A 27,724-nucleotide genomic window follows, 5' to 3' on the forward strand; every position below is an offset into this window, starting at 1 on the left:
AGTATCCTATCTAGGTCCTTTAGTTGGGAGTCTCTGATTCTACCTGTATATGGGGTTTACACTGCATCTTATTTCAACCTGCACACTGTAAATCATAAATTAAGTAAAACCTAATCTTTAATAATCTTGTCCGTTTTCCTCTTCTAATGAACAATTATTCAATTCAAGGTATCAGGAAGTCAAGTGATCTGTTTTGTTACAATATCTAGTTTGAATCAGGGTCATATGAAGAAGAAGAGGAGGAGTTTGAATTTATACCCAGCTTATGTCAACTCTAAGGAGTCTCAAAATGGCTTACAAACACTCTCCTTTTCTCTCCCAACAGACACTTTGTGTCTGTGAGGTGGGTGGAGCTGAGAGTTTTCAAAGAGAACTGAACTAGTCCAAGGTCACCCAGCAGGTGTCATGTGTAAGAGTGAGGGAAACAACTCTGGTTCACCAGATAAGAGTCCTTCACTCATGTGGAGGATTGGGGAATCAAACCCAGCTTTCCAGTATAAAGTCCATCACTCCTAACCACTACACCATCTGGTTCTCCTAATATGAGAAATTAGAATTTAGGTTGGAGACTGTCAGGTTTGCATCTCCAACCCCTAATTCCAGCCTCAAACATTTCAGTCCAGTCAACTTCATCAACACTGATGTTTTTCTATTTATATCCCACTCCTCTACTCCTGAATTCACAAATCAATCAAGTCTGTTGCAGAGATGGGAAAGACCAGCAGCTAGAGCAATGCTGGCAGGGGCTGATGCAAATTGTAGTCCATGAACATCTGGAGTGCCATAGGTTCGCCACCACGGAGCTAGAGTAACAGATTTGGGAAGAGGATTTGAAAAGAACAGATCTGCAATGAGAGCAAAAGTGGCACTATTTGGTCTTTTTTTTCTCTATTTCTAATATATAATCAACTGAAAAATACCACCTCACCAAAATAGGTAAGGATTTGCCTTTCTGTGAAAGAGAAATACAACTGCTTTATCAGACCGAATTCTACCCAGAATTCTATCTATTCTATCTAGTGTGGTGTACAGTAGGACTATGACACTTTGTGATTTGGATGCCTCTGTTGATTTGCCCCAAGTAAATGTGAACAAGACTATGACACTTTGTGATTTGGATGCCTTGCTACAACCCGCTGTTCCCTTTGTAGGAGTTTTAATAGCGGGACGCCATCTTTATTTTAATTGATACAGAAATTGGATGCTGCTTTTAAATTGTTTTAATATTTATTGTCTTATCACTGTTGTAAACCGCCCTGAGCTCTTCAGGGGAGGGCGGTATAAAAGTAGAATAATAAATAAATAAATAAATAAATAAATAAATAAGTCTGCATTAGCCTTTTATGATGCTGCATCACACTGACTGCTCATTTTTTGCTTATAGTCTACTTGTCCTCCATGATTTTGTTCACACACTGCTTCCCAGAAGTGTATTCCCCATCCAGTATGCTTGCTTCTCATTTTTGTAACCCAGATATAGAACTCTGTGGTTATCCTTGTTGAACTGTATCTTGTTCACATCAACCCATTTGCCCACTGTGCTCAGATCTCACTGGATTCTATTTCACTGCTTCTTCAATTTGGCGTTCCCTCTACTCCATCATCCAGTAATTTATAAAAATATTGAAAAGTACCAGTCCTAGAACCGAGCCTTGTAGCACCACCCTGGACACCTCCTTCCATTCAGATGAAATACCACTGACAGATACTCTTCAGTTGTGGTTCTCTAACCACCTAACTATCCAGTCTATAGTCCTCCAGTTAACCCATGAGAACATAATGGGGAACTCTCTCAAAAGCTGTACTGAAATCCAGGAAATCAATAGCATCCCTACAACCCATTAAGTTCAACACTTAATCAAAGGTTGGTCTGGAAGGACTTGTTGATGACTTCACTGGATTACCAAAGAGTCCTTCAGATGGTCACAGATTGGCCCCTTTAAAATCTGCTCCAGTATCTTCCCTGAGACAGAGGTCAGATTGACTGCCGTATAGTTTCCTGGATCATTCCTCCTCCATTGTTTGAAGATTGGGATAACTTTCATCTGCCTCCAGTGTTGTGGCATATCTCCTGTCCTCCAAGAGTTCTTGAAGATGATGGATAAGGGGTCTGCAAGCTTTCTAGAAAGTTATTTGAGCCTTATTGGGTATACATCATCTGGCCTGGGAGATTTGTTCTCATTCAATGCAGTCAGGTGCCTCTCCACAACCTCTCTGTCCATGTCAACCAGCAGCCTGGATGCAATGCCTTGCCTACTACCATCTCTAGATGAATCTGTTCTCTTTTTCAGGGGAAAAAACTGAGGCAAAATAGACATCAAGCCTTTTTGTTTTCTCCTTGCCCTGTGTCAGAGTGTCTCCATTTTCACGCAGTGGTGGGCCTATTGCCTCGCGTTTGTTCCTAACATATCTGAAAGCTTTCCTTGCTGTTGCAAACTTCCCTGGCCAGCCTCAGCTTCCTCTGAGCTTTGGCTTCCCTGATGGCTTCCCTATAGTGTGTAGCAACCATCAGATACTCTTCTGCAGAAGCATTCCTTCCCTCAATTTCTTGAACATTTCATTTTTCTTCCTTGGCTCATTGTGGTGTTCTCTGTTCATTTGCATTGGAATCCCCTACTATGCTTTCTTGTTTGTTTAAAAAAGGAAGTTATCAGCCAGGCAGGTCAGTAAGTTGTGTGACTGTCAAGGACGTAGGCAAAAAATCCAAACTTCACATACACGCTACAGGGGTCAGTGCTATCAGTCACAGACCAGGAAAGGGATTTGGGCGTCTTAGTTGATAGTTCCATGGGAATGTCAACTCAATGCATGGCAGCTGTGAAAAAGGCAAACTCTATGCTGGGGATAATTAGGAAAGGAATTGAGAATAAAACTGCAAAGATTGTCATGCCCTTATATAAAGCAGTGGTGTGACCGCACTTGGAGTACTGTGTTCAGTTCTGGTCACCACATCTCAAAAAGGATATTGAAGAGATAGAAAAAGTGCAGAGAAGGGCAACGAGGATGATTGAGGACTGGAGCACCTTTCTTATACAGAGGAGAGGCTGCAGCGTTTGGGACTCTTTAGTTTGGAGAGGAGACGTCTGAGGGGGGATATGATTGAAGTCTATAAAATTATGCATAGGGTAGAAAATGTTGACAGAGAGAATTTTCTATCCCTTTCTCACAATACTATAACCAGTGGGCGTCCATTGTAAATGCTGGGGGGACAGTTAGAACAAATAAAAGAAAACACTTCTTTACGCAAATAGCGTGTGATTGGTGTTTGGAATATGCTGCCACAGGAGGTGTGGTGGATGGCCACACTAACCTGGATAGCTTTAAAAGGGGCTTGGACAGATTTATGGAAGAGAAGTCGATCTATGGCTACCAATCTTGATCCTCTTTGATCTGAGATTGCAAATGCCCTAACAGTCCAGGTGCTCGGGAGCAACAGCCACAGAAGGCCATTGCTTTCACATCCTGCATGTGAGCTCCCAATGGCACCTGGTGGGCCATTGCGAGTAGCAGAGAGCTGGACTAGATGGACTCTGGTCTGATCCAGCTGGCTTGTTCTTATGTAAGGGGGGGGGAGGTTCTCGGGTTCAACACCCTCATTACATGTCTGAAGCTCTGCCCCCCGTTTGTGTGTTTTTTGTATTTTTAAGTGTTTTTTTCAGTTTTTGGGCTGCAGGGGGCGCAGCTTTTAGGTTAGCAGCACTAACATTTCAGGAATTGGTGGCGAGACTCTCCCAATGACACCACCCAGGTTTGGTGAGGTTTGGTTCAGGGGGTCCAAAGTTATCGATTCCCAAAGAGGGTGCCCCCATTATTTCCAATGGGAGCTAATAGGAGATGGAGGCTACACCTTTGAGGGTCCATAACTTTGGACCCCCTGAACCAAACTTCACCAAAGCTAGGTGGTATCAGCAGGAGTGTCTCCTAAAGATACCCTGAAAGTTTGGTGTTGCTAGCTTAACAATTGCACCCCTGACAGCAGGCACCCCCCAAATTTCCCCAGAGTCTCCTTTTAAATCTACCCCCTTTGGCATGGATTTAAAGGGAGAATCTGAGGTCCCCAGTTTAAACACTGAAAGTGATGCTGTTCCTGGGTGGGGGATAATTCACCCCCAAACAGCATCACTTTCAATGGTGTTTTAACTGGGGACCCCAGATTCTCTGTTTAAGGTGGATTTAAAAGGAGAATCTGGGCTCCCTAGTTTAAACACCATTGAAAGTGATGCTGTTTGGGGGTGGATTCCAGCTTCACAACATCCACCCATGGTGGGGGCACAAAACTCAGATTTTGCACCAGGCTCCATTTTCCCTAGCTACACCTCTGCCCGGGCAGAAGGGACTGCCAGAGGGGGCAGAAGGGACTGCCAGAGGGGGCAGAAGGGACTGCCAGAGGGGGCAGAAGGGACTGCCAGAGGGGGCAGAAGGGACTGCCAGAGGGGGCAGAAGGGACTGCCAGCTGCTGGCTGTGAGCCCAGCTGGTGGGGGGGCCAGGGCGGGTGGGGCAGGGGAGCGTGCCGTCCCTGGCCTCGTCCCTGCTTTTATAAGCACTGAGGCTGGGGGCGAAGCTTGGGAGGTGTGGCCACACCCCAGGGGCAGGTAGGGGTGTGGCCCCACCCCCTGAACCCCCCATAAAAAATCTATACCTACGTCACTGGTGACTGTGGATGTTTAACTGAGTTAGTCTCTCAGTCCACACTGGGGAAACTGAAGTCACCCATAACTACAAGGTCATGTTGCTTGGATGCATTGTCAAGCTGCTCAGAGCAGCATTCATCTTCTCATACTGGTCAGGAAGTCTGTAGCAGGCTCCAACCACAATACTGTTTGTTCTTATCTTATCCTCACCCAGATACTTTCCACTGGGTTATCGTCTACCTCCTCCAGTATTTTCAGACAAGCAAATCCTCTCCGCACAGGAAGCACCATTCTGACTCCACTTTGACCCTTTTGGTTTTTCTTCTACAACTCATATCTATCCACTAGTACTTTCCAGTCATGGGAATCATCCAACCATGTCTCTATAATGCCTACTAAATCATAACCCTCTGTCTGCAATAGAAGCTCAAGCTTTTCCTTCTTATTGCCCTGGCTTTGAGCCAAGGGCAAATCATGGGGAAATGGCACCAGGGAACAACACCTTCTCCAGGCACCCCCCCCCCATGCTTTTGGGTGTGGCTCAGTTATGGGGTTCAGGGGCACTGAGCCCAGCCCCCCAGCAGGCTGGCTCCTGCCGTCTCCAGGGCCTGGGGAGGGCAAAAGCCAGCCTGCACGGAGGCCAGGACCCAGGGGGGTGGGGCCACCCAACGCTGAGCTCCACCTCCCTTATTGAGGGGAGGAAGGGAACCTGGCAGGCAGCCCAGGAGCCTGCCTGCTGCCGTGGCACCCCTCTGAGCTACCCCTGCCCCCTGCCCCTGAGGGCCTGGGGAGGGGAAGGAGGCGGCAGGAGGGGGGCGATTTGCGCTCCCCCTGCTGTTGCGCCTGGGGACATTTCAACCCCTCTGTCCTTGTGGGTGGTACGTCTATTATTTGAGAACTGGTACATAGATGCCTGAAGTCCTGAACCTTAGGCTCAATTTGACTTGGCCCTCTCAGGTGAAGCTCTGTTTGCCTTCCTTCATCAATATCCCTGTTGGTCATTTCCTTCACTTTGTGGTATCAGTTTAAACCCCTCCCCATGAATCTCCCCAGGAGATCCCATAGAGTTTCACATTCGAACTGTAACCTGCTTTGGCAGCCAATATGACTCAAAAGCAGGCTATAATAATAAAAATAATGACCAACCTTTCCCTGTATAACAGGGGTTAACCTGCTATACAGAACTTCCACCATCTATCTTTGAGTACAACAATATGCAATCCTACTAATTGGCAGCACCCACTTTAATTTTTAGAAAGAATAAATTTACTCTAGGTTTAATCTATTACAAACATTGTGATTTTAGTTGCCTTCTCATTCTAGTAGGTGAAATCTCTAAAATGTACACCTTTTTGGTAAAGGATGTATGAAAAATGAGGTGTGAGAATAAAGTTTTATTTAATGCAAACAATCACAACAAATCCTCTGAAGAAGCCAGCCACAGATGCAGGTGAAACATCAGGAGAGAATGCTGCTAGAACACAGCCATACAGCCCGGAAACCACACAGCACCCAAAATCACAACAGAATTAAAGAATAATATCATTCCTCTTACCCAGCTCTTGTAGTTTTATATTCCACTTTAAGAATAGGTTTACAAGGCTCAGGCTTCTTTCCATCTTTTACCTGCTTCCCTAAAACAAAACATTTTTTATTTACATTTAAACATAACTTTTGATCCTGGACATTACAGCAAAATCTTAGGAATATTCTCATTAGCTATAAAACTTACTTGTATTACAAACTGTAAAAAATTGCTGCTTAAACAAAATTAAACTTAAGAGATTCTCCTACAGTGCTTACAATGTAGATATCTGTAGATAACTAAATGAAACCTACATTCAAGAAGATATAAATAGTAGCACAGTGGGAAACCGTAAGCGACATCCAATAAACATTCTACTAATACAATTAGGAAGAGAAGCATGTTAATTAGATTCCCTATCCAGAGAACCCACATTAATTAGAGTTTAAAGTTCTTCTCTTGATTCTTCTCTTCACCGTAGCCCTCTAACCCCATATTTTGTCCACATGTATCTTCCAACCCCCTGCAATGCCTTTTCACGAGTCAGAGGGAAATGCTGGGCAAAAGCAACACAGTATTTGCTTCTGCCACAGATTGTCTATAGGATTCAACCTAATACACACTTGTTCAGGTTTCTATTCAGCCATAGATGTAAGAGAAGTTCCCATTTTTACAGAACTCTACAGTACAAAACTCCCATCTACAGTAGAATTAACTGAACAGCATAATTACCATTTACAATTATTTCATTTGCATCAATAGTAAAAAGTCCTTTCATGATCCACAATCTAATTATGGTTGGGAATTCACCTTGAATTTCTAAAAAGCTAGAGACAAATTTGGCAATATAAAATGCAAGGCAAATGAAGCAAAATCTAACTGCTCTATTTTTACATCAATGCACAAGTCTATTAAAATGTCTCTGGAGAAGCTTTTTTTGTAGATGTACAGAAACACTATTGTAAACTTCTTTTCACATTTTTAAAGATGGGCTAGAATCCATGCCAATCTTCCCAGCTTTCTCTTTTCCCCAGCAGCCATTTCCATCCCCTGACAGTTCACTCCAGGGGTTGTTGTACCCACATAGAAAAACAATGAGAAAGGGACAGGGGGCCAAGTCCCTCCCTCCAGATACTTGTGTGAGTAGAGCCTCTATGTCAGAAAGTGGAAGCTATTTCATCCCCTCTTCAGGTCAGCTTCCCAACCATTGTAGCACCAACTAGACAGAGCACCTAGAAAGAAACTATTCTAGACAGAGCAGAACTAGGGTTGCCTGCTCCAGACTGGGAAATACCTGGAGATTTTTAAGGTGAAACCTGAGGAAGGGGGGTTCAGAGAAAGAGAGAACAGAGCTGCCTCTTCAAGAACTCACTAAGGTGCCAAGTGAGCACAGGATCACTGTTCTTTGCCCTCAGTCACTGTTTGTTCCAGGACACAAGAAAAGAAGTCTTACATTTTCTCTCTCTTTCTCCTCTACTCATGGAGAAGTATGTGGCTGTTCCTGCATTTTTCAAAACCTGTGGACGTGGAATTCTGACCATCTACAACCCAATGCATTCAAAGTTGAAAGTGGTTAAGTATTATGAAAAGGCAAAGCACTATCACCACTGTCATCTTTTCCTATTGGTACTGATATTGCTTAAACAATTAAGGGGGAAACTCTTATTTTAATATGCACGGCACTGAAATCCTTGAAATCCTTTTCAGGAGTTTTTGTTTTTAAGCACTTGCATGAGGGCTGGTGATTTGGAGGAAAACAGCCAGCAGGAAAGGAACAATTAATATTACTTGGAAGTAGACTGGTTGATTTCAAACTGGATGTGCATCATATTTTATATCTTCTGTATGTTATGCTTGTTTGCACTTACCATGCGGAGTGATTGTCTGCAATGGCTTGGTAGGATTCTTTACATTCCATATACTCAAGGTGCCATCCGAATGGCTACAAATAAATTGCTTTCCTTCGTGATGCCAAGCTGCAGAATGGATGGCCTGTACATGGAAAAAAAATACGATACAAAAACAATTAAAAACAAGAGAAGGGTTTAAAAAAATAAAACTAAGAGAAATTCCAGGTTTGCAGAAAAATCTGAAATTTAAAGAGGAATTAAAGAGGGTTAAAACCTGCCAAAATACCAGAAGGAGTAGCTGTAACTTTAAGAAAAGGATGCTCTCATGAGATCTCAGTAGTCATAATGGGGACTGCTAGGCAACCAAAACAGTATTACTAGCCAAGGACGTAGGTAAGGGGAGGTTCCCGGGTTCAACCCCCGCATTACATGTCCGAAGCTCTGCCCCCCATTTGTGGTTTTTTTTTAATTTTTAAAGTGTTTTTTCAGTTTTTGGCCTGCAGGGGGTGCAGTTTTTAGCCTAGCAGCAACAACATTTCAGGGATTTTTGGGGAGACTCTCCTGATGATACCATCCAGGTTTGGTGAAGTTTGGTTTAGGAAGTCCAAAGTTATGGACTCCCAAAGGGGGTGCCCCCATCCCCTATTGTTTCCAATGGGAGCTAATAGGAGATGGGGGCTACACCTTTGAGGTGTAGCCAAACTTCACCAAATCTGGGTGGTGTCATCAGGAGAATCTCCTAAAGATATCCTGAAATTTTGGTGCTGCTAGCTTAACAATTGCACCCCTGACAGCAGGCACCCCCCAAATTTCCCCAGAGTCTCCTTTTAAATCTACCCCCTTTGGCATGGATTTAAAGGGAGAATCTGAGGTCCCCAGTTTAAACACTGAAAGTGATGCTGTTCCTGGGTGGGGGATAATTCACCCCCAAACAGCATCACTTTCAATGGTGTTTTAACTGGGGACCCCAGATTCTCTGTTTAGGGTGGATTTAAAAGGAGAATCTGGGCTCCCTAGTTTAAACACCATTGAAAGTGATGCTGTTTGGGGGTGGATTCCAGCTTCACAACATCCACCCATGGTGGGGGCGCAAAACTCAGATTTTGCACCAGGCTCCATTTTCCCTAGCTACGCCTCTGCCCAAAGCCTTCAAGTCTTGATTGCTAGCCTTCAAGTCTTGCTTGCTGTCAGTAAAAGGCAAGTGGAAAGGGAGGAGGCAGAACCAATTCTAAGGGTACTTGGGTCTCCCAATCTACCTCTGCTCTCCATTTTGCTGCTCTGAATGGACAACTCCTCAGGGTCATACCCAGCAGCAACTACCATGCAACTTGCTACTGTGTACTCTGTATAACTGATCCAGGTGCAGTGGTGGCTATAACTTGATGCCACACAATTCACCTAAATCCAGCAGCAGCCTTAACTCAAATTGTCTGACTTGGCTGGGCCAGTTAGTAAACACCATACAAATCACCTTGCTACTGCATGACCTTTGCAACTCATATTTTTCCCAGGGTGAGGCTGCCAGGGGAAGATAAGGCAGAAAGCTGAGGACCAGTGTAGCATAGTAGTAAGAATTTCAGATTACTAAGAGATCCTGGTTCAAATCCCCACTACATCACAGAAACTTGCTGTATCAGTAGGGACAGTCAAAAATAGTTGCAACATATTTCCAATTAAAACCAAAGTAAAACAACAAAGCCCAAATCTTTCCCTCTCCTCCCTTAAAAAGATGCCTACCTTTCAACCCGCTTCCTGCCCCCATCAAAAGCCTTGGCAAACCTTGTACTAAAGATACCAAGAAGGGAATTATCCTCACCTCTTCAGAAAGCCTATTTTACAGAGCAGGAGCCATGATGGAAAAAGCACAGGCTTTGGTCAGTGCCAGAAAAGTCACCCTAAGTGTTGAGATAGCCAACAAATGGATGCCGCACTACCATAGTTAGTGCACAGGAACATATAAAAGAAGGCACTCCTTCAAACGTGTGGGTTCCAAGTCATGAAGGGCATTAAACATCTTGACACATTAGGCCAATTTCAGTTTCATAACCAGAACCTTGAATAATTCTTGGAAACAGACTGGTAGCCAGTGTAGTTGTTTCAACATATGCAATGTAAGTTCTGAATGGCTAATCCCTGTCTACAGCTGGGTGCTGCATTCTGTAGTTTCTGGCAGCCCCACATACAGTCTATTGCAGAAATCTAGCTGTGAGGTTACAGAAGCATAAATGAGTGTGGTTAGAGCATCTGATAGGTAACCAGAGAGCTGGTAAAACAGATAAAAGGTGGTCTTGGCTACTCTGCTGACCTGCTTATCAAATAGCAAGGTAGAGTCCATGAGCACCCCAGGCTCTTAAACTACTCTGAAAAAGCCTACTTCATTTCCTTTAGGACAAGAAGACCCAGCCCCTTTAGAAAATCAGCTTTCCTGATCAGCATTACCTATGTCTTGTTTCTGTTTCAGCATGTTATGTTTTAGCCACCTGACCACAGACTCAACGCACTGGTTCAGAACCAAGGCAGATGCATCTGGAGACTTGGATAACGAAATACAGAGCTGAGTATCATCAGCATATTGATGATACCCAACTTCAAAGCTCCAGACAATCTCATTCAGTGGATGGATATTACAGACAATGGGTGAGAGAACAGAACACTGTGGCACTCCACTGTGGCAAAGGGAAAAGGCCTTTGGTGGAAAGGTGGCATAGAAATCTTTTAAATAACAAATAAATAAATTTCACAAAGTGTATGAGACGATTACATCTAAGCTTTGCTGTTGGATGGTACTAAAATGCATCAATATAAACATGTTCTTAATAGATTTAGCTGAAAAAGTCTTTGCAAGTCTAAAAATTTATTTACAGAGGAAAATAAGAGAGTTAATATTGTATTGTCGAAGGCTTTCACGGCCGGAATCACTTGGGTGCTGTGTGGTTTCCGGGCTGTATGGCCATGTTCTAGCAGCATTCTCTCCTGACGTTTCGCCTGCGTCTGTGGCTGGCATCTTCAGAGGATCTGATGTTGGGAAAAGCAAGTGGAGTATATATCTGTTGGAGTATCCAGGGTGGGTGGGGAAACCTTTGTCTGTGAGTAACAGTAAACAGCGGCAACCAGGTCAGGATGAAGTTGAGGGCATCTGAATAGAGTAGTATGAGTAACAATGAAAGATCTTTATTATAGCCTGGGGAGTAACCTCTGTAGATAGTACAATGGTCACTGGTGGGAGCATCTGAATAGAAGTATTATCCTGGCCTTTTGTTTCTTTTGTCTATGTGGTCATCCTGTGTGTTTGTGTGGAGCTGGTTTGACACAGTCTTGACCCTAGTATTTTTCTAAGCACTGGCAGCCAATGAAGTTCTGTTCATTTTTCCATAGTTTCCTCTCTTCCTTCCTGTTAAAATTGTCCATGTGCTTATGGATTTCCCAATTGCTTCTCTGTGTAGTCTGATGACGTGGTAAACTTTCAGAGTGGTCCAGAATTTCCTGTTTTTCAAATAATATATTCTATGTCCAGGTTGGTTTTGCATCATGTGTTCTGCTATTGCTGTTTAATTTTTTTCTGGCTGAAATAGTCTGCGAATTGCCTTTACGTGTTCTTTGATACGGTTCGTAAGTCTGTGCTTCTGCGTTTGGTGGTTCCTATGTAGAGCTTCTGTTCCCAACAGGTATTCCCAACAAGATCCAACCCAAACATCAATTTACCGTATGGAGAAAAGCAAAATGAAGAGAAAACTGCCATTTTAGATGTTTTTTAGTCATCCATAAAACCAAACCAGCAATTGGGACACACAGTATTACAGAAAACCTACTCACACAGACAGATATCTACACAAAGAAACTCCAATCACCTGCATCCAGGGCAAAAAAGGAGCACCTATTAAAAACTTTTGGTAACATCGGCATAGAAGCAGAATCTGTGAACCTGCTTCTCCTACAAGATGAATTGAATCACCTAAACAGGGCTCTCCAGGCTAATTGTTACTCTAATACAGAAATCCAAGAAGGGCTGCCAAGACCAAGAACAAGCCACATGAACAAAGATAAGGAGCCATCCTAGAGGGAAGGTGTTCTTACCAGCATCAAGGGAACCACTGATAGCATAGGAAAACTGATGAAGAAGCACAGCCACCTACAAACAATCTACAGACCCACTAAGAAAATTCAACAGATGCTTTCACGTTGGCAAAGGGACAAGAGAGGGATCCTTTAGCTACTGCAGATCTATGCATACCATGCAGCTGTGGACAAAGTCTACGCAAGAACCACCAAGCGCATGGCCCGCACAGACCGCGATATCAAAGAACCACGAAAGGCACTGCAGACTATTTCAGCCAGAGAAAAAATCAGCAATAGCCAAGAACACATGAGTAAACCAACCTGGACATAGAATATTATTTGAAAAAAACAGGAAATTCTGGACCACTCTGAGAAGCCACTCACGTCCAGACTACACACTTGGAGAAGCAACGGTGAAATCCATAAGCACATGGACAGTTTTAACAGGAAGGTAGAAACTATGAAAATGAACAGAACTTGGATGCCAGTGTTGAAAAATACTAGGGTGAAGACTGTGTCAAACCAGCTCTACACAAAAACAGGATGACGATAGACAAAAGAAACAAAGGCCAGGATAGCTTCTATTCAGATGCTCCCACCAGTGAGCCTTGCTATCTACAGGGTTACTCCCAGGCTATAGTCTTCATTGTTACTCATACTTCTATTCAGATGCCCTCAACTATTGACCTGGTTGCCGCCTTTGTTACTCACAGACAAGGTTTCCCCACCCACCCTGGACACTCCAACAGATATATACTCCACTTGCTTTCCCAACATCAGATCCTCTGAAGATGCCAGCCACAGACGCAGGCAAAACGTCAGGAGAGAATGCTGCTAGAACACGGCCATACAGCCCGGAAACCACACAGCACCCAAGAGTTAATATTGTTTTGCAAGACTTGGTAAAACTGTGGTGTGAGCAGAAACACTAATAAAGCAATCATCTTTCTTAAAACCATAAGAAGAGCTTTACGGTGACCCGTCTAGTCCAGCAACCTGTCCCATACAGAAGCCAACCAGATACTTTGAACAACCAACAACAGGACATAGAGGATGAGGCCTATCCCTGATGTTGCTTCCAGGTTCTGGTATTCAGAGGTTTACTGTCTCAATAAGGAGGTCTCTTTTAGCTGACATGGTTGGTAGCTACTGATAGACCCAACCTTCTGTCAGAGCAGTTTTTGTCAAAATATTGCATTGAATAGCTAATACCACTGAGATTTGTACAACTAGGAAAAGGATGAATTATAAACAAATACACTAAAGAGGGATTAAGTACAATTAATGGAATAACACATCTAACGCTTAATCTAATTGAGCATTTTCCCTGTACTAATAATGTGTTGTTCAGATACATGGGATATACATTTTTCTAGTGGTTTTTTGTGTGGAATACTTTAGATGTCTAAAAATCCATTGTTACATAAAAATTAATCCATGAACAGATGCCATTTATAATACTGTCTCGGGCAAGCATGAGATTTTTGGATATCGTATATACTCGTGTATAAGTCGACCCGCATATAAGTCGAGGCACCTAATTTTACCACAAAAAACTGGGAAAACTTATTGACTCGCATATAAGTCTAGGGTGGAAAATGCAGCAGTTATTGGTAAATTTCAAAAATAAAAATAGATACCAATAAAATTACATTAATTGGGGCATCAGTAGATTAAATGTTTTTGAATATTTATTTCAAAGAAAAACAGTAAACTAGCTCTGTAAGCCCTGATTCTCCCTTTAAATCCACTCAGAAAGGGCAGCGGGTGATTTAAAGGGAGAATCTGGAGGAAATTTGAGGGTGCCTGTCAGGGGAGGAATATTTATGTTAGCAGTACCAATATTTCAGAGTATCTTTAGGAGACCCTCCTGATGATACCACCCAGATTGGGAGAAGTTTGGTTCAGAGGGTCCATAACTCAAAGTTTGGTACAGGGGGTCCAAAGTTATGGACCCATCTACTACTTCCCTTGGAAACAATGGGGGATGGGAACACCCACTTTGGGGATCCAAACTTGACCAAACCTGGGAGTGTCACCTGATGATACCCTGAAATTGTGGTGCCGCTAGGCTAAAAACTGCGCTCCCTGGCGGTCAACAAAGTAAAAACCCAAAACTATTTTTTAAAATACACCTGACGTGTATAAGTCGAGGGGGGCTTTTACAGCACAAAAATGTGCTGAAAAATTTGACTAACATGCGAGTATATACAGTATTCTGCTTCAGGAATCTTTTTTTACATCAACTTAACTAACTAGGAACCCTTGAATTTCTATCACAGAACACTTCAGGGGATTCTGGAGAGTTTTCTAGGATTTCATATTGAATGTATTAGAAATACTGACCGGATGTATTATGATGTACTGTTGTCCTAACTGATTGAGGCTGAATTCCAAAACATACAAAAATTCCTCTGACTGCACCTAACAGAGGAAAGTTGGGAATATCAAATCGACTGTTTACTACTGTTGGTCCTCTAATGTACTACTGGACTTATATTTGTTAAACGCTGGTATATACTTCATGGCATCAGAAAAAGATACAAAATGAAGAGACATATTATTATTCAAGATCCTTATACTCCACTTTTCTCACTAATGGGGACCAAAAATGGCTTACAAATTTGCTCTTTCCTCCTCCATTTTACCCTAGCCTGTGAGGTAGTTGAGACGGGAATTGCTGACCCAAGGTCACCCAGTGCACTTCCAAGGCAGAGTGGGGATTCACATCTGAGTCCCCCAAGTCTTAGTCCAACCCTGTAACTAGAGAGGAGAAAAAGAAGAAACTCAGATGCAAGAAATCCCCTAGACCTGCTGAAAATTCTGACTTTCAGATGAAAGACCTGCATGCACACAGACACCCAGAAAACAAACTGCCGAAATTCAGGCAGTATTTGGAGTTGCCATAGCAACCCCCAAATGGCATGTAAAAATTGGCAGGGGTCAGGCAGCTAGCAGAAGTCGAACTGCTGGAGGAGGCACTGAGCTGGAACCTAAGGAGAACTGGTGGGTAAATTGTTTTGTCTTTCCCACAAGTTTTCACAGCTCCCTCATCATTTCTTATTGAAGGCTAGCATTTTAAAGTAGGGATTAATCACCTTCCAAATTCTGTTAGTATTTCCTAATCCATAATTTGCAAATTATGCATCATAACAGGATTATGGGATTGAATATTTGGCATTTGCCAATTTAATTTTACTTATTTACTTATTTAAAGCATCTGTAAACTTTTGTTATGAGAGTTTCATATGAGAGATACATGTATGAATTGTGAATTTTGCTACCTTTTAAAATTATGCATAACACTAGAGCAAAGCAACAATTTTTTCCAAGTGTCCCTTTCAAAAACAGAAATTTCAGGAAAAAACTGTCTAGACTAATCCTGAGGACTGCATATATGCTTCAATCAGGATGCTAAAGATTAACTTCAGTACTATGAACTCCTAACCTAGTATTACTCACTAACCTTTGGGTGTAGGATAAATTCCAGTCTTGGGGTACTGCAGAGGGCCATATTAATGACATCACACACCAAAAATAGGCGTCTGCCTCCTGAATGGTCTGAAGACTCTCGTCATGAGATGTCCTAAAAAAGGAAAATATTTTCTCTCTTTTACTGTATGCTGCCTTTAAGTCTCTGATATGCTTCTTGTATTGGAGTTATCCTGGTTACCAACAAAGTATCTCTATAAGAACTATCAACTGGTTCCCATCTTTAGATGTCATTCTGATTAAACAAGCTGAAAATTGTTTATTTCTTGGTAGCCATGATGCTTTCAGTACAGTTACACGTGGGACTATAATTGTTTCGATAACAATTTTAAGTTCAAAGGCTGTTCTTTTGGCAGAAAATAGGGACACAAAATCCAAAAGGGAAAAAACACGCATCCTAACAATATTACCTGTTAGGATTTTTATTTGACTGCCCTAGTTTACAATGAGCTGGCTGGTATTATGCACTCAATGTTTGTTATAACAAAGTTTCATTGATCTAGAGTTAGTTTCAGAACTGTTCAAAAGACTAACTTGCATTTTTTTTTTGTGCTATGTTACCTCTCTTTCCTAAAATAGGATATGGTCTTCTACATTCTTGAAAAAATAACATTAATAAATTCATATAAATTATTCCCTAATTTTTTTCTCTGTGTACTAACTTTATATAATAAGCCATTTTTGTTTACTATTAATCAAGGTATCTACAATTTACTGTAATCACACTTACTATTTTGTTTCATAAATATTTGAGTTTCATAAATATTTGTTTCATAAATATTTGAGCCTTTCCTCCATGAAGTGTTATTATATTAAGATAAATTAACAAAAATGTTTAAATTGTCCTACATTTTATTCTTATTCCTTAATTAGCTGTTCACTTGTAACTCCCAAAATTACTTTAAATAGTGGGGCTACAGCTAATAAAGGGACACAAATCTGATATTATATTGAGAGTGTTAACAAAGGAGGGTATTTTTGACACGCAATTAGTGTTAGTCAAGACCTGGTAGTTCCAAGTTCAAATTCATACACCTCATGAAGCAAACAGGGTAACTTTCTTTCAGCCTAATCACCTCACAGGATTGTTACATGTACAGATGCCACACATTTTAGACAAACATGTTCTATAGCCAAACTTGCTATATTCAAATGCAAAGATCAGACACACTTGTCAATCACCTGGTTCACACTGAACAATTCACCTTCCAAAACGATTTGCATCAGGATTTTGATGCATTTGTTAAGCTGTGAACCCGCCAAAAACTGCCAATCCAAACAAATCAACCACCATTAACACTGTTAAGGACTCCTTTGACAAACGCCAACATTTTAAACACATAACATTTATTTATGACTGGTTTATTTGATATTTGAATGGTTTAACTGCATTTTTTCCCTATGGCGCTTTTTAAAAGAATTGGTAGTTGCAGTTGTTGTAGTCCTTGACGGCTTGTGTTACATCTAGGCTTGCTAGTAGAGTGACTCTGTTCCTTCTGTGTTTGTAATTTCCCAAATAATTTGTAATTTTCCAACTGAAAATGTCCTAATTCAGTCCACTTTAGCTCTTCTCACTTAACCATTTAAAGTTAACTTTGCACAAATTCATACTTCTCATGTACCTTTGCTCCTATTATATGCATCAAAAAGCTTTGAACTTTCCTCTCATAGCCATTCGCATCAACAACTGAACATCCTTTCAGCTTTAATACAGTTGCTGAATTAAGAACAGTACTATTTGTACTTGTCCTCTGCTCTTCCCAGTAGATAACCGAATGCTATCCATTGTGGATATCTTGCCATCTACCACTATATCATTTTTTCCTTTTGGTCGTCTCATCACAGAGTTTTCAAGTTATGAGATGATCAGAAGTGGTTTACTATTGTTTTCTTTGGCATAGAAATAACAAGGATTAGCTGAAGTGTCACTGCCCTCATCTATCATAACTCTTCCACCAATGTCACCTTCCACTACTACTGTTATCCAGTAGCTACTCTAAAAGTAGCTACTCCACTTCTGTCACCAGTGAAACTGTTTGTTCTCTTTTCCTGATATGGTCATTGATCCCTGAAGGGGGTGGATGCATCTCAGTCTGGTGTCTCAGTGACCATTCCAACTTTTAGGGACTCTGATAGGAGTTCAGCTGCATGACAGAGTCTAAACTCCTTACAGTACTGCTCTCAGCTTCGGTGACACACAAAAGCTCCCTTACCAGATTAAGTTGTACATCATAGGTTTTCAAAATTATAATTATCAATTATTTTTAAAAGTTTTCTGGTATAAAAAACGGGTGAGCTACATCTGCTAAATATGCCGTACTGCACTGCACTATTTAGAAAGGAGTACAGCAAAGTAGCCTACCAAGGATACAGGAAAGCAACCTGCCAAACAGCCATGCCATCATCAAAAAGTAAAAAATATTGGTAAATATCTGAGCTGAACTATTAGGAGTTTCAGCATCCCTAGCTGTGGAGATTAAATAGAGAGGAAGTCCTTGAAGAAAGGGCAGGATAAAAATGTGCTAGATACAGCTACCAGAGCGATGCCTCCCTCTGTGACACTATCCAGGTAATTGTAAATATATAGTTAACACAAAGCTTCATTATTGTAAATGGAAACAGATTTGTTTCACAAGCTAGTCACAAACCTCCCTCCAAACCAGGAAGTTCCATGCAGAGTTAAAACTATGTAATTTGACTACAATGTATCAAATTGAGCAAATTGAGCTATAACAGAGTTATAAAACTGACCTCTGTGGACAGAACATACTTTGGTCATTAGGCAATGAGCCCAAATTTACCACCAAAAACAATCCAGCTACACAGCACTTTGTATACAGAATTATAGAGGGCAAACAGCATCACTGTGCATAGCTGTAAAGAAGCCAAATCAGTGTAGGCATAATTTAAGCACTGCCTCTAATTCAGATGTTGACAACCACAGCATGGAGGAACACTGACTCAATTACAAAGGATAACCTTCTAAACAGCTCTATCAGTTCACTGATAGAGTGATATTCAAAGCAGTGCCTATTCTATAGTGTCCTGAAATTCAGTCAACTTCACACCTTCCAAGAACAATCCTTCCCTACTTGCTTACTATTTTGACTGAAAATACTTGTTAGAAGGGATATACAGAATTAGACCATCTTACAAGTCATTAAAATAGATTTCACCAAAATGCAAGCATTTTTATTTTTTCATAGCAAGGATAATTAGCAATGTTCTCTATCACAACACTTTAACTGTAAAATGCATATTGTGTTGCATCTTGCCATGAAATGAGTTGTGACACTTAAAAAATTGTGATGCCAGGAATATGCACATATATTGCTTATACGCCTTTATTAGTTTATACAGCAATTCCATTTATGGTGCCATGAATATGCAGATGTACTACTATACAGCTATATCAGTTTTGTATCCATTTTCCCTTATCAATAATTCTGAACTTGAGAACCCAGATTTCCAAGCAAATTCTCTAACAATCATAGCTGCAGAAGGAGTTTTTCCATGAAATAGGCACAACATAAAGCTCATTAATCAATTGTAACTTAGAAGAAGAAGAAAAGAGTTTGGATTTATATCCCCCCTTTCTCTCCTGTAGGAGACTCAAAGGGGCTTACAGTCTCCTTGCCCTTCCCCCCCTCACAACAAACACCCTGTGAGGTAGGTGGGGCTGAGAGAGCTCCGAAAAGCTGTGACTAGCCCAAGGTCACCCAGCTGGTGTGTGTGGGAGTGTACAGGCTAATCTGAATTCCCCAGATAAGCCTCCACAACTCAAGCGGCAGAGCTGGGAATCAAACCCGGTTCCTCCAGATCAGAGTGCACCTGCTCTTAGCCACTGCTCTTAGCCACTACGCCACTGCTGCTCCTTACATCCCTTTCTATTTGTGGCATTGTGGGGAAAGCCATTATGTGTGACTCTTTTCTAAATTTGTGGGAAAATCTAAAGTGTCACAAATACTTCAAAGTAGGAGTTGGGATGGGAAAAATCACTGTACCTGCAATGTACTTTCAGGATTCCGAGGCATATACTAAAGATTCCAGTTTTCATAGCAGCTGAAAGCTGAGAGGTTTATACCATGGCATACTTTCATCTGTGATTCTTTTGCTGGTGTGAATTGTTGGGAAAGTGTATTTTATTTATTTAAATATTTTACCCCATTTTATCCCCACTGATCTCCCCCATGGGGACCCAAAACATTCTCTCTTCTTTCATTTTATCCCCACAACAACATCCTTGTGACATAGGTTAGACTGAGTGCATGTAACTTGCCCAAGGTCACCCAGCAAGCTTCATGGTGGAGTGGGATCCAAACCTAGTTATTCAGAGTCTAATCCAACACCAACTACTACACCATGCTGCCTCTAATCAGAGAAATAAGACGAAAACATAAGGTTCCATGGATGAAGGTACTGGAAACACCAGCAATATCAGGCAAAAGGAGGAAAGGAGACACAGAAGGAAACAGACCTATGGAATATGAAGACAGAAAATGGGAATTACTGAAGGGGTGCTAAGATTGCCACCTTCCAGGTAGAGCCTGGAGATGATCTCCCAGAATTACAACGGGTTTGCAGACTGCAGCAATAAGTTCATTGAAAGAAAATGGCTGCTTTGGAGGTTGGACTCTATGGCATTACACTCTGCTGAGGTCACTCCCCTCCCCAAGCACTGACCTCCAAATCTCTAGGAATTTTCCAGCTTGGAGTTTGCAACCGCAAGGGTTGTGGACAGAAAGAAGAGGTAACTGAAGGATGGTATTCAGCAATATAATACAAATATGTATATTTCCTAACACAAAAATCTGGCTAAGGGTCCATGTTGCATACCCAGCACACATGTCCATCTTCCCTTCAGAAATTATTGCAGCAAGCACCAAACAAAGTATTGGCTTCTATGAAAAACAAGGAGATCTTTCTTGCCTTTCCCCTTCCAGCAACCTGCTGCCACAAAATAAATCTCTGAGGGTAAAAAAAAACAAAAACCCTCAGGGACAAAATTCTATGTGACATGGATGGCTGTAAAGGAGAAGAAATTAGACAAAATCATACTTACCTTCCTCTCCCACTAGCTCTAGAAGAGCTGCAGAGCAAGCTATCTGCTCTCACACGAGAACAGTATTCTCATATTTTAGACCAACGTAAGCAAGTTATTGATGCAGAGAAATTATTTTGTTATTATTATCAGCAGGCCTGTAGGGCCCAAAGGTCAGGTTAGCAATGTTTTTATAATAATAAAAAAAACTTGGTAAGATTGTATTGCTAAATCAAAACAGCATTTGGTCAATGAAATGTAACAAGCAAAAAATCTGCCTGATTTATATTACCTCATCATGTGTGTATCTGTAATCTGCCTTCTTTGACTTGAGGTCCCATAATACTACTGTTCCCGATTCAAAACCAATCAAGAGCTGTAAAAAAACAGAAATATTAATCTTCTAGAGATTAAAATGAAGTCATTTCCAAAATTAAAATACTTGTTGACCAATTCTAGGCTTGCTGCCTCAGTACACTAGTGCTGACGATAATTAGCTAACCAAAATACTATGGCACTGCAGACCAAAATATGAGATTCCATTTTGATATGCTGAAGTTATAGAACTCACAGAGCCTGGACACGTGTCAAAGTGAAACAGAAACAAGTTTATTTTTCTGCCTAATTCTCATGGCCTCTGCATTAGTAATTATACAAGCTAACAACAAATTTCTCTTTTAGAAGGACCAAAATTAAAATAATAAAAATAAGTTCATTTTATACTTAACTCTAATCTTACTGTATAATTGAGCAGTGTGTTCCTGACAATGAACCAGAAAGGTAAGGGTGCTGTGAAGTATAGTTAGTCCTCAGCTATCTGGGAGGATCTAGAATGCAGAACCTCCTGGAGGGGAAAGGACTACACTTCCCAGCAGCCCTTGCTATAGGAAGCCATACTTCCCTCCTCCCCCCATGGTGTGCTTCCCCTGGTGGCAGAAAGCCTTGAAAAGGGGAAAATGGGCAGAAGGAAGTCATACTCCTCTCCTCCTCCCATGATGTGCTTCTCTGTATCAAGACTAGGTCCCTGTGGTGAACTGTGAAGAACTTCCCGCCTAGGAACATGAGACAAACTCTGTCAAGTCGCAGCGGAGGCAGAAGAGTCCATTTGCAAAGTTATGGAAGCCCGTCTGTGTGTGGGGGAGGGGGGGAATCTGAAAAGGGAGAGCCCATTTGCATAGTTAAGGGAGCCTCTGTGTGTGTGTGGGGGGGGGGGAGGAATCTGTAAGTATGCTTTTTTTCATTGAATAATTAGGCTAGGTTTTCATTAACTGTGGTAAATTGTGGGACTAAACAAGGAGGAAATGTAGGAAGGGTTGGCCTGGTCAGTGGGTGCTGTCAGCCCACCATTAGTGTTCTAGAGCCCTGTGCGTTTGTTCATACAATGAGCTTTACTGCTAGTATTCTCATAAATCATGATAGATAGGATTTCCAAACTCCAGGTGGCACCTGGACATCTGCTATTAATCTCCAGGTGACAAAGAACTGTTCCCCTAGATAAAATGGCTGCTTTGGGGTGGACTCTATGTCATTGCATTCTGCTGAGGTCCCTTCCCTCACCAAACCTGGTTTCCTAGCTTTACCCCCAAAGCAAATACAATGTGCAATTGTAGAGCTAAAAGCCAACATAAAGTAAGCCATAAAGTAGATTCCATGTGTGAAACTGGATTCTCCATATTATTTTGCATGCATAATTTGATTTATGACCCTGAAAGGTTCAAAATATGGCAGCAGTTGATATGAACAGCTTAATCTGTGCACTTCTGGTACTCCGCAATCTTCTTCCCCCATCTTTAGTTTGGTTACTTTTCTTCTTAGAGCATTAAATGTCACAATTGGATTAAGATTTAGTTTGCAGTGCTAAATTATTCACTTGCTGCTAACAAGGGCAAAGAAGCCAAATCAGATGTTCATTAAAAGCACTTATCACAATGCAGGCCAGAAAGTGTACACGGCCTGCTAGTACATCGTTGCACATATAGATTCTATCTGACATAACACATACCGTGTGTGCAGAAAATGGCATGTGGGGAAGGAATCTACACTAGCTTCTTACATGCAAGGGATTTCATTTCTATTTTATTCACTTTTCTCATAGTCCGCCTTTTTGGTTGAGATTCAAGCAAGGTCACAAAATAAAGCATTGCAATCAGGCAGCATGGCAACGAATGAACACTTCAACAGAACTAGGGTTTATAGAATCAGAGAACAAAGCAAACACACTACCTAAGGCAAGGGACACCATAAGCAATACAGAGCTTGTATTACAAGATATAAAATAATTCAATAAAAGCAAGGTGATACTTTTAGTGATCCATCCCATAGGCGACAATACTGTTCCATTACAGATGTATTCGAATGAACAGATACAGTTTTAATCTATTTTTAAAACACTTTAGCAACTAAAGAGAGTGTCTACTGGAAGAAATTGTGGTAGGAACCTTATAAAAGCAACTCCTAAATATGCTCACGAGAGACATACCAAGTTCCACAGATTATTTAGAAACACACTTCTTACAAGTTATAAAGCAAGGCTGAACTTACCTCCAACAGTTATTCATTAAGTGGTCTGCTGTGCAGGCATACATTAGGACTCCGTGTGCACAGTCCAGACACAGAAAAGATTTCCAAAGCTTTCTAGTAGACTAGCAGTACTTGTCCTCCCTCTGGGGTGCTTTCCTGCCAAAACGATCACATGACCAGGAGGAGGGATGCTACCCCCAAGGTCTCTCTATGCCACCACTGGAGACCCCAAGAAACTAATGTTTCAGAGAGTTCACAGTGGGGCATGATTGAGGAATCTGTGCCGGCACAGAAGACAATTTGATGAACAACAGTTACAGGTTAAGTGGAACCAGTTTTCAACATGTGGCTGTTGTGCAATCCCACATGGAGAGATGAGCAAGGTAATTCAGTCAGGGAGGTGGGTGTGAAGCTCTTAAAGAAAGCTCTCAAAGGAAGAGATCATGGTGGACCACCTTCCCAACAGTTGTTTAGCATCCCATATTAACATTCACCCAGAATTGTCTTATAAAGGAGCAGGAAGCTTTCTACAAATGTCCCAACCAAAATACATGCAGGAACATAGAAAAGAAAAGCAGCACTCTGATATGAGAAGAAAATTTAGAGAGCTTGAGTCCCAACCACAATATAATCAAGAGCACAAGATGCAGATTCCAAATCCTGTTGCAGACTCTTCTTCACTTAAAGGTCAAGATCTGGTAATGAAGGAGTGGTGCTTACTACTCAGAAAAATCTGGCTACTGCTACAATGCAAAAAAGAACTGATCAAAATTACTGAAGTCACCTGAAGGAGTGAGAATAAGCAGATGCACACCATAATAATGAAAGCAGTGAAGCAGGCCTGATGAGGCCAAAGAAAGAATGAACAAGGTGCACCATAAATGACCTTCATGACGTTTGCAGAGCAATCTGTACAGCAAAATCACCAGGTGAAAAAAACAAAAAGACAGATTACTTTGCCAGGGGATTGTAAGTGTACTGTCCTGTGGCAGAGGTGCCATGTCAGGAAAGGAACAAAAAAGGACAGGGCATGTCATGTGCCATTGTGGGGCAAAGCCAGGTATCCTAGGCCTCCAGTGATAATATTTGGAACCCCCCCCCAATTAGTTGAGAAAAACATAACTGCAGTGCATTCAATGACAACGTGAAGCATTTGCACTAAAAAAAGTAAAGTACTTCTGGTGTTCTAGGTGAAGTAGTAGTATGACAAACTAATTTTGCAGAAGACCAACCAAGAACCGCTGGGAGAGACAAATTCCTACAACAGGGTCCTCACACTACTGGGGAGGAGGCATATAAGATGACGTAATTTCCAAGGCTCAGAGTACAAAGGAGTGCTCTGAGAAAAGTGCAGTGCTGAGACCATCAGAATGATGCACATTAGATCTGTCTTGGAAAGAAAGAAAAACAATTCTGGCCATCCTCTGAAGGGTGAAGTGTACATCAAAACCTCAATTTTTTATGGTGTTACCTATAGATATGAAAAGAGGACAGAAATTGCAGCTGTGGAAGCCCCCTAAAATAACAATCTTGGTGGGGGGAGGGGGGGAAAGAAAGGCAAATCAATAGAATAAAAAGGGTTGCCCTGAAAAAGATCAACAACCAACCACCAATGGAGTAGCAGAAACAATACAACAGTCTCACATGGGCCACCCTAATCGCCATGCATTTTGCAAAACTCACAAGGCACAACCCCAAATGATGAGGGAAATATGCCACTGGCAGCTTCCACCCCCAATGGCAGAGGGACACTCTGCAGGCAGGGTATTTTTTGAATAAGACAACCAAGCAAATGTTTAAAGACTACAATACACATAATTAGAAGACCTGGACCTTGTCTTTTCAAGTGTCCTACTTAACATGTAAGAACTATTCAAAATAGTGCCCCTTTTATGTTCCAGGGATAGTACTGAATCTAATAATCTAATTAATGGGAAGTCCCTTAAGAGAAGAGGTGGGAAGATCTTGGATCTGAGCCCACAAAGAGAGAGACAGGTATGAAAACAATAAAAAACCTGTAAGTGAGGGACAAGACAACAGACCACAGAATTTTTATTTTCAATGGAAGAGCATAATGCCATAGATGGATGGATTTAAAGGATTTTTGACAAGTCCAATTAGCAGAGACTATTTCAGCAGGAGATGCTTAAGGAAGGAATGTTGCATTTTTAACATAGAAAAAACTGTATACACAACCCGGAGTCATCATGTTATTTGTAGGAGAGGAAAAAGAGGTGACTCTTGTGGATCTGATAGAAAGCCTATTACTCCCCATACAGTATTGTCCTACTAGACTGAAGTATTTGTAGCCTCTCTATGAAGCTGCCGTCACTTCAAGTTCCTTTCTTTTATATTCAGTACTAATCCTAGCATGGACTAGGACAGTGTAAAAATGCTGAGCCAGATTAAAGGGACAGATTTATCACATATACCACCAGCATAGGCTGTGAGATACAGTGTGTAAAGCTTCAAATGGAATGGTCAAAGGGCCATATTGACATGTAGATTTACATCCAGATCTCACCCGGGCAAATAGTTTACAACACTCACACTCCAGGTAGTGGTTGAATTAGAGACAAACTGCTATTAACCTGCTGGCCATTAACTACAAGACAGATAACCAGTGGAATCAGGCATATATATGCTGAAGGATTGTAGTAGAGGCTCTAATATCAGGTAATAGAATTTGCATGTCATTGTCCCATGGGGAACCTGTTTTGAACATAAGATGTTCTTTTAAAAGATGTGTATGGAGTTTATTCCCCAGTAGGGACTCAAAATGGCCTATAACTTTTGACACTTTTCCATTCCATACCTACCAGAACCCTGTGAGGCAGATCAGGTTGAGGCTGATGGGAATTGTAGTCCATAACATCTGGAGTGCCAAAGGTTCACCACCACAGGCCTAAGGTCACCAACAAATTTTCAGACAGAATAATGTTTGAACCTAGGTCTCTCAGATTCTAGCCTAACACTCTAGCAGTACACCACACTGGCTTTTGATAAAATGGTGTCACATACGAGTTACTCCAGATACGATCTGAACTCAGGTGAAGTACAAACTCCCTTCTAGAAGTACCGAGAAGAAAGATGAACTACTCAAGCTTGTGGAAGCCCCCTAAAAAAGAATATTTGCTGATCAATTCTGAGTACCCTGTGGAAATAACAAAAGCAAGCTTTGTCTCTGCTCGAAACAATACCTGTACTGAAGGCCCCTTATGCTGAGAGGCTGCAGCACAATGCTGACTTGAGGATAGTGGGTCACTCTGTCAGCCTTTAAAACGAGGCATTAGCTAGAAGCTTGAAGTTGAGATCAACAGAGAACGAATCCTGACTTTGGAACCAAGGCTGTCCCAATAGAGTGATCAGTAAAATGAAACTCAGCAGGTCTTAAACATAACTATCTGGTTGTCTCAGAACACAAGTAACAATAAAACAAGAAACATCATTCACTTTGGCAGCTTTCCAAAAGAGGTCCAAACCACCCCAATTAAAAGGCATAATATCCTCCTGATAAATAACAACCTTCACAAAGAGGCATTAAGAATTGCAAGGATCTCTTAACCCAAGCCCCCAAGAATCTCACCTTGAAATCAAAGGCAGGCAGGAAAAGGTTCCTTCAGTCAGGCACAGCTAGGCCTTTAAAAGCAACTTCCACCAGACCAATACCTCCAGGCTTCTCACCTGCAAGCAGCAGTCAGGATCTGCCAGGCAAAACCTTCAAGTTCCTCCCCTCAGAGCTGACCCAGCTAATGAGGGGTAACCTGGGTTTCCCAGGTCCTAGTCCAACGCTTTAACCACTGAACCATGCTGGATCTCATCAATAGTGCTGGCTCTCATCAATAGTCATTCTGGTAGACAAATAAACTACATTTAAAAAAGAACAAGAAAAAGAAGAAGGAATGTTTGGGTTTATACCCCATCTTTCTCTCCTGTAAGGAGACTCAAGGTGGTTTACAAACTCCTTTCTCTTCCTCTCTCCACAACAGACATCTTGTGAGGTAGATGGGACTGAGAGAGCTCCAAAGAACTGTGACTAACCCAGCTGGCATGCACTGGAGTGCACAAGCTAATCTAGTTCCCCAGACAAGCCTCCACAGCTCAAGTGGCAGATCAGGGAATCAAACCTGGTTCTCCAGATTAGAATGCACCTGCTCTTAAACACTACACCACGCTGGCCACCTTCCCCCATTCCTTGCGAGTTGTGGTCTGACAGAACCTTGGATTCACTGACTCTTTTCAAAGGCTTTGGGTGTGCCTGAATAAAGGCACATTCATATCCCCACTTGCACCATGGAAGCTTGTTGGGTGACCTTGGGCCAGTCACACACTCTCAGCCCTGACCTTAGCTAGTATTTGGATGCGAGACCTCCAAGAAATACCAGGGTCATGACATGGAGACAGGCAATGGCAAACCACCTCCAAAAATCCCTTGCCTGTGGGGCTGCTATAAGTGAGTTGCGACTAGATGGCAAAAAAACCCACCAACTACTTAGGTCAAGTGATAGAAACAAGCCTCCACAGGCTCAAGAATGAGGTGAGAACAGAACAGCAAGAGAGATCCTCTCTTTGCAACAGCAGAAAGAGAACTGAGAAAGAAGCACCCCT

The 27,724-nt window shown here is 41.8% G+C and overlaps 1 protein-coding gene across 2 annotated transcripts in view; it reads right to left on the reverse strand.

The window, feature by feature from the left end:
* Positions 1–27,724, reverse strand: part of STXBP5 (syntaxin binding protein 5) — a 148,675-nt gene that overhangs the window by 67,800 nt on the left and 53,151 nt on the right. For both annotated transcript variants that reach the window (XM_048489122.1, XM_048489132.1), the window contains exons 7-9: positions 20,889–20,972; positions 8,026–8,149; positions 6,188–6,266 (exon numbers count right to left, since the gene is read on the reverse strand). In XM_048489122.1, coding sequence (XP_048345079.1) covers positions 6,188–6,266; positions 8,026–8,149; positions 20,889–20,972 — 287 coding nt within the window. The remainder of the gene's footprint in view (positions 1–6,187; positions 6,267–8,025; positions 8,150–20,888; positions 20,973–27,724) is intronic.

This window comes from Sphaerodactylus townsendi, linkage group LG01 (assembly GCF_021028975.2).
Source record: "Sphaerodactylus townsendi isolate TG3544 linkage group LG01, MPM_Stown_v2.3, whole genome shotgun sequence".
Lineage (NCBI taxonomy): Eukaryota > Metazoa > Chordata > Lepidosauria > Squamata > Sphaerodactylidae > Sphaerodactylus > Sphaerodactylus townsendi.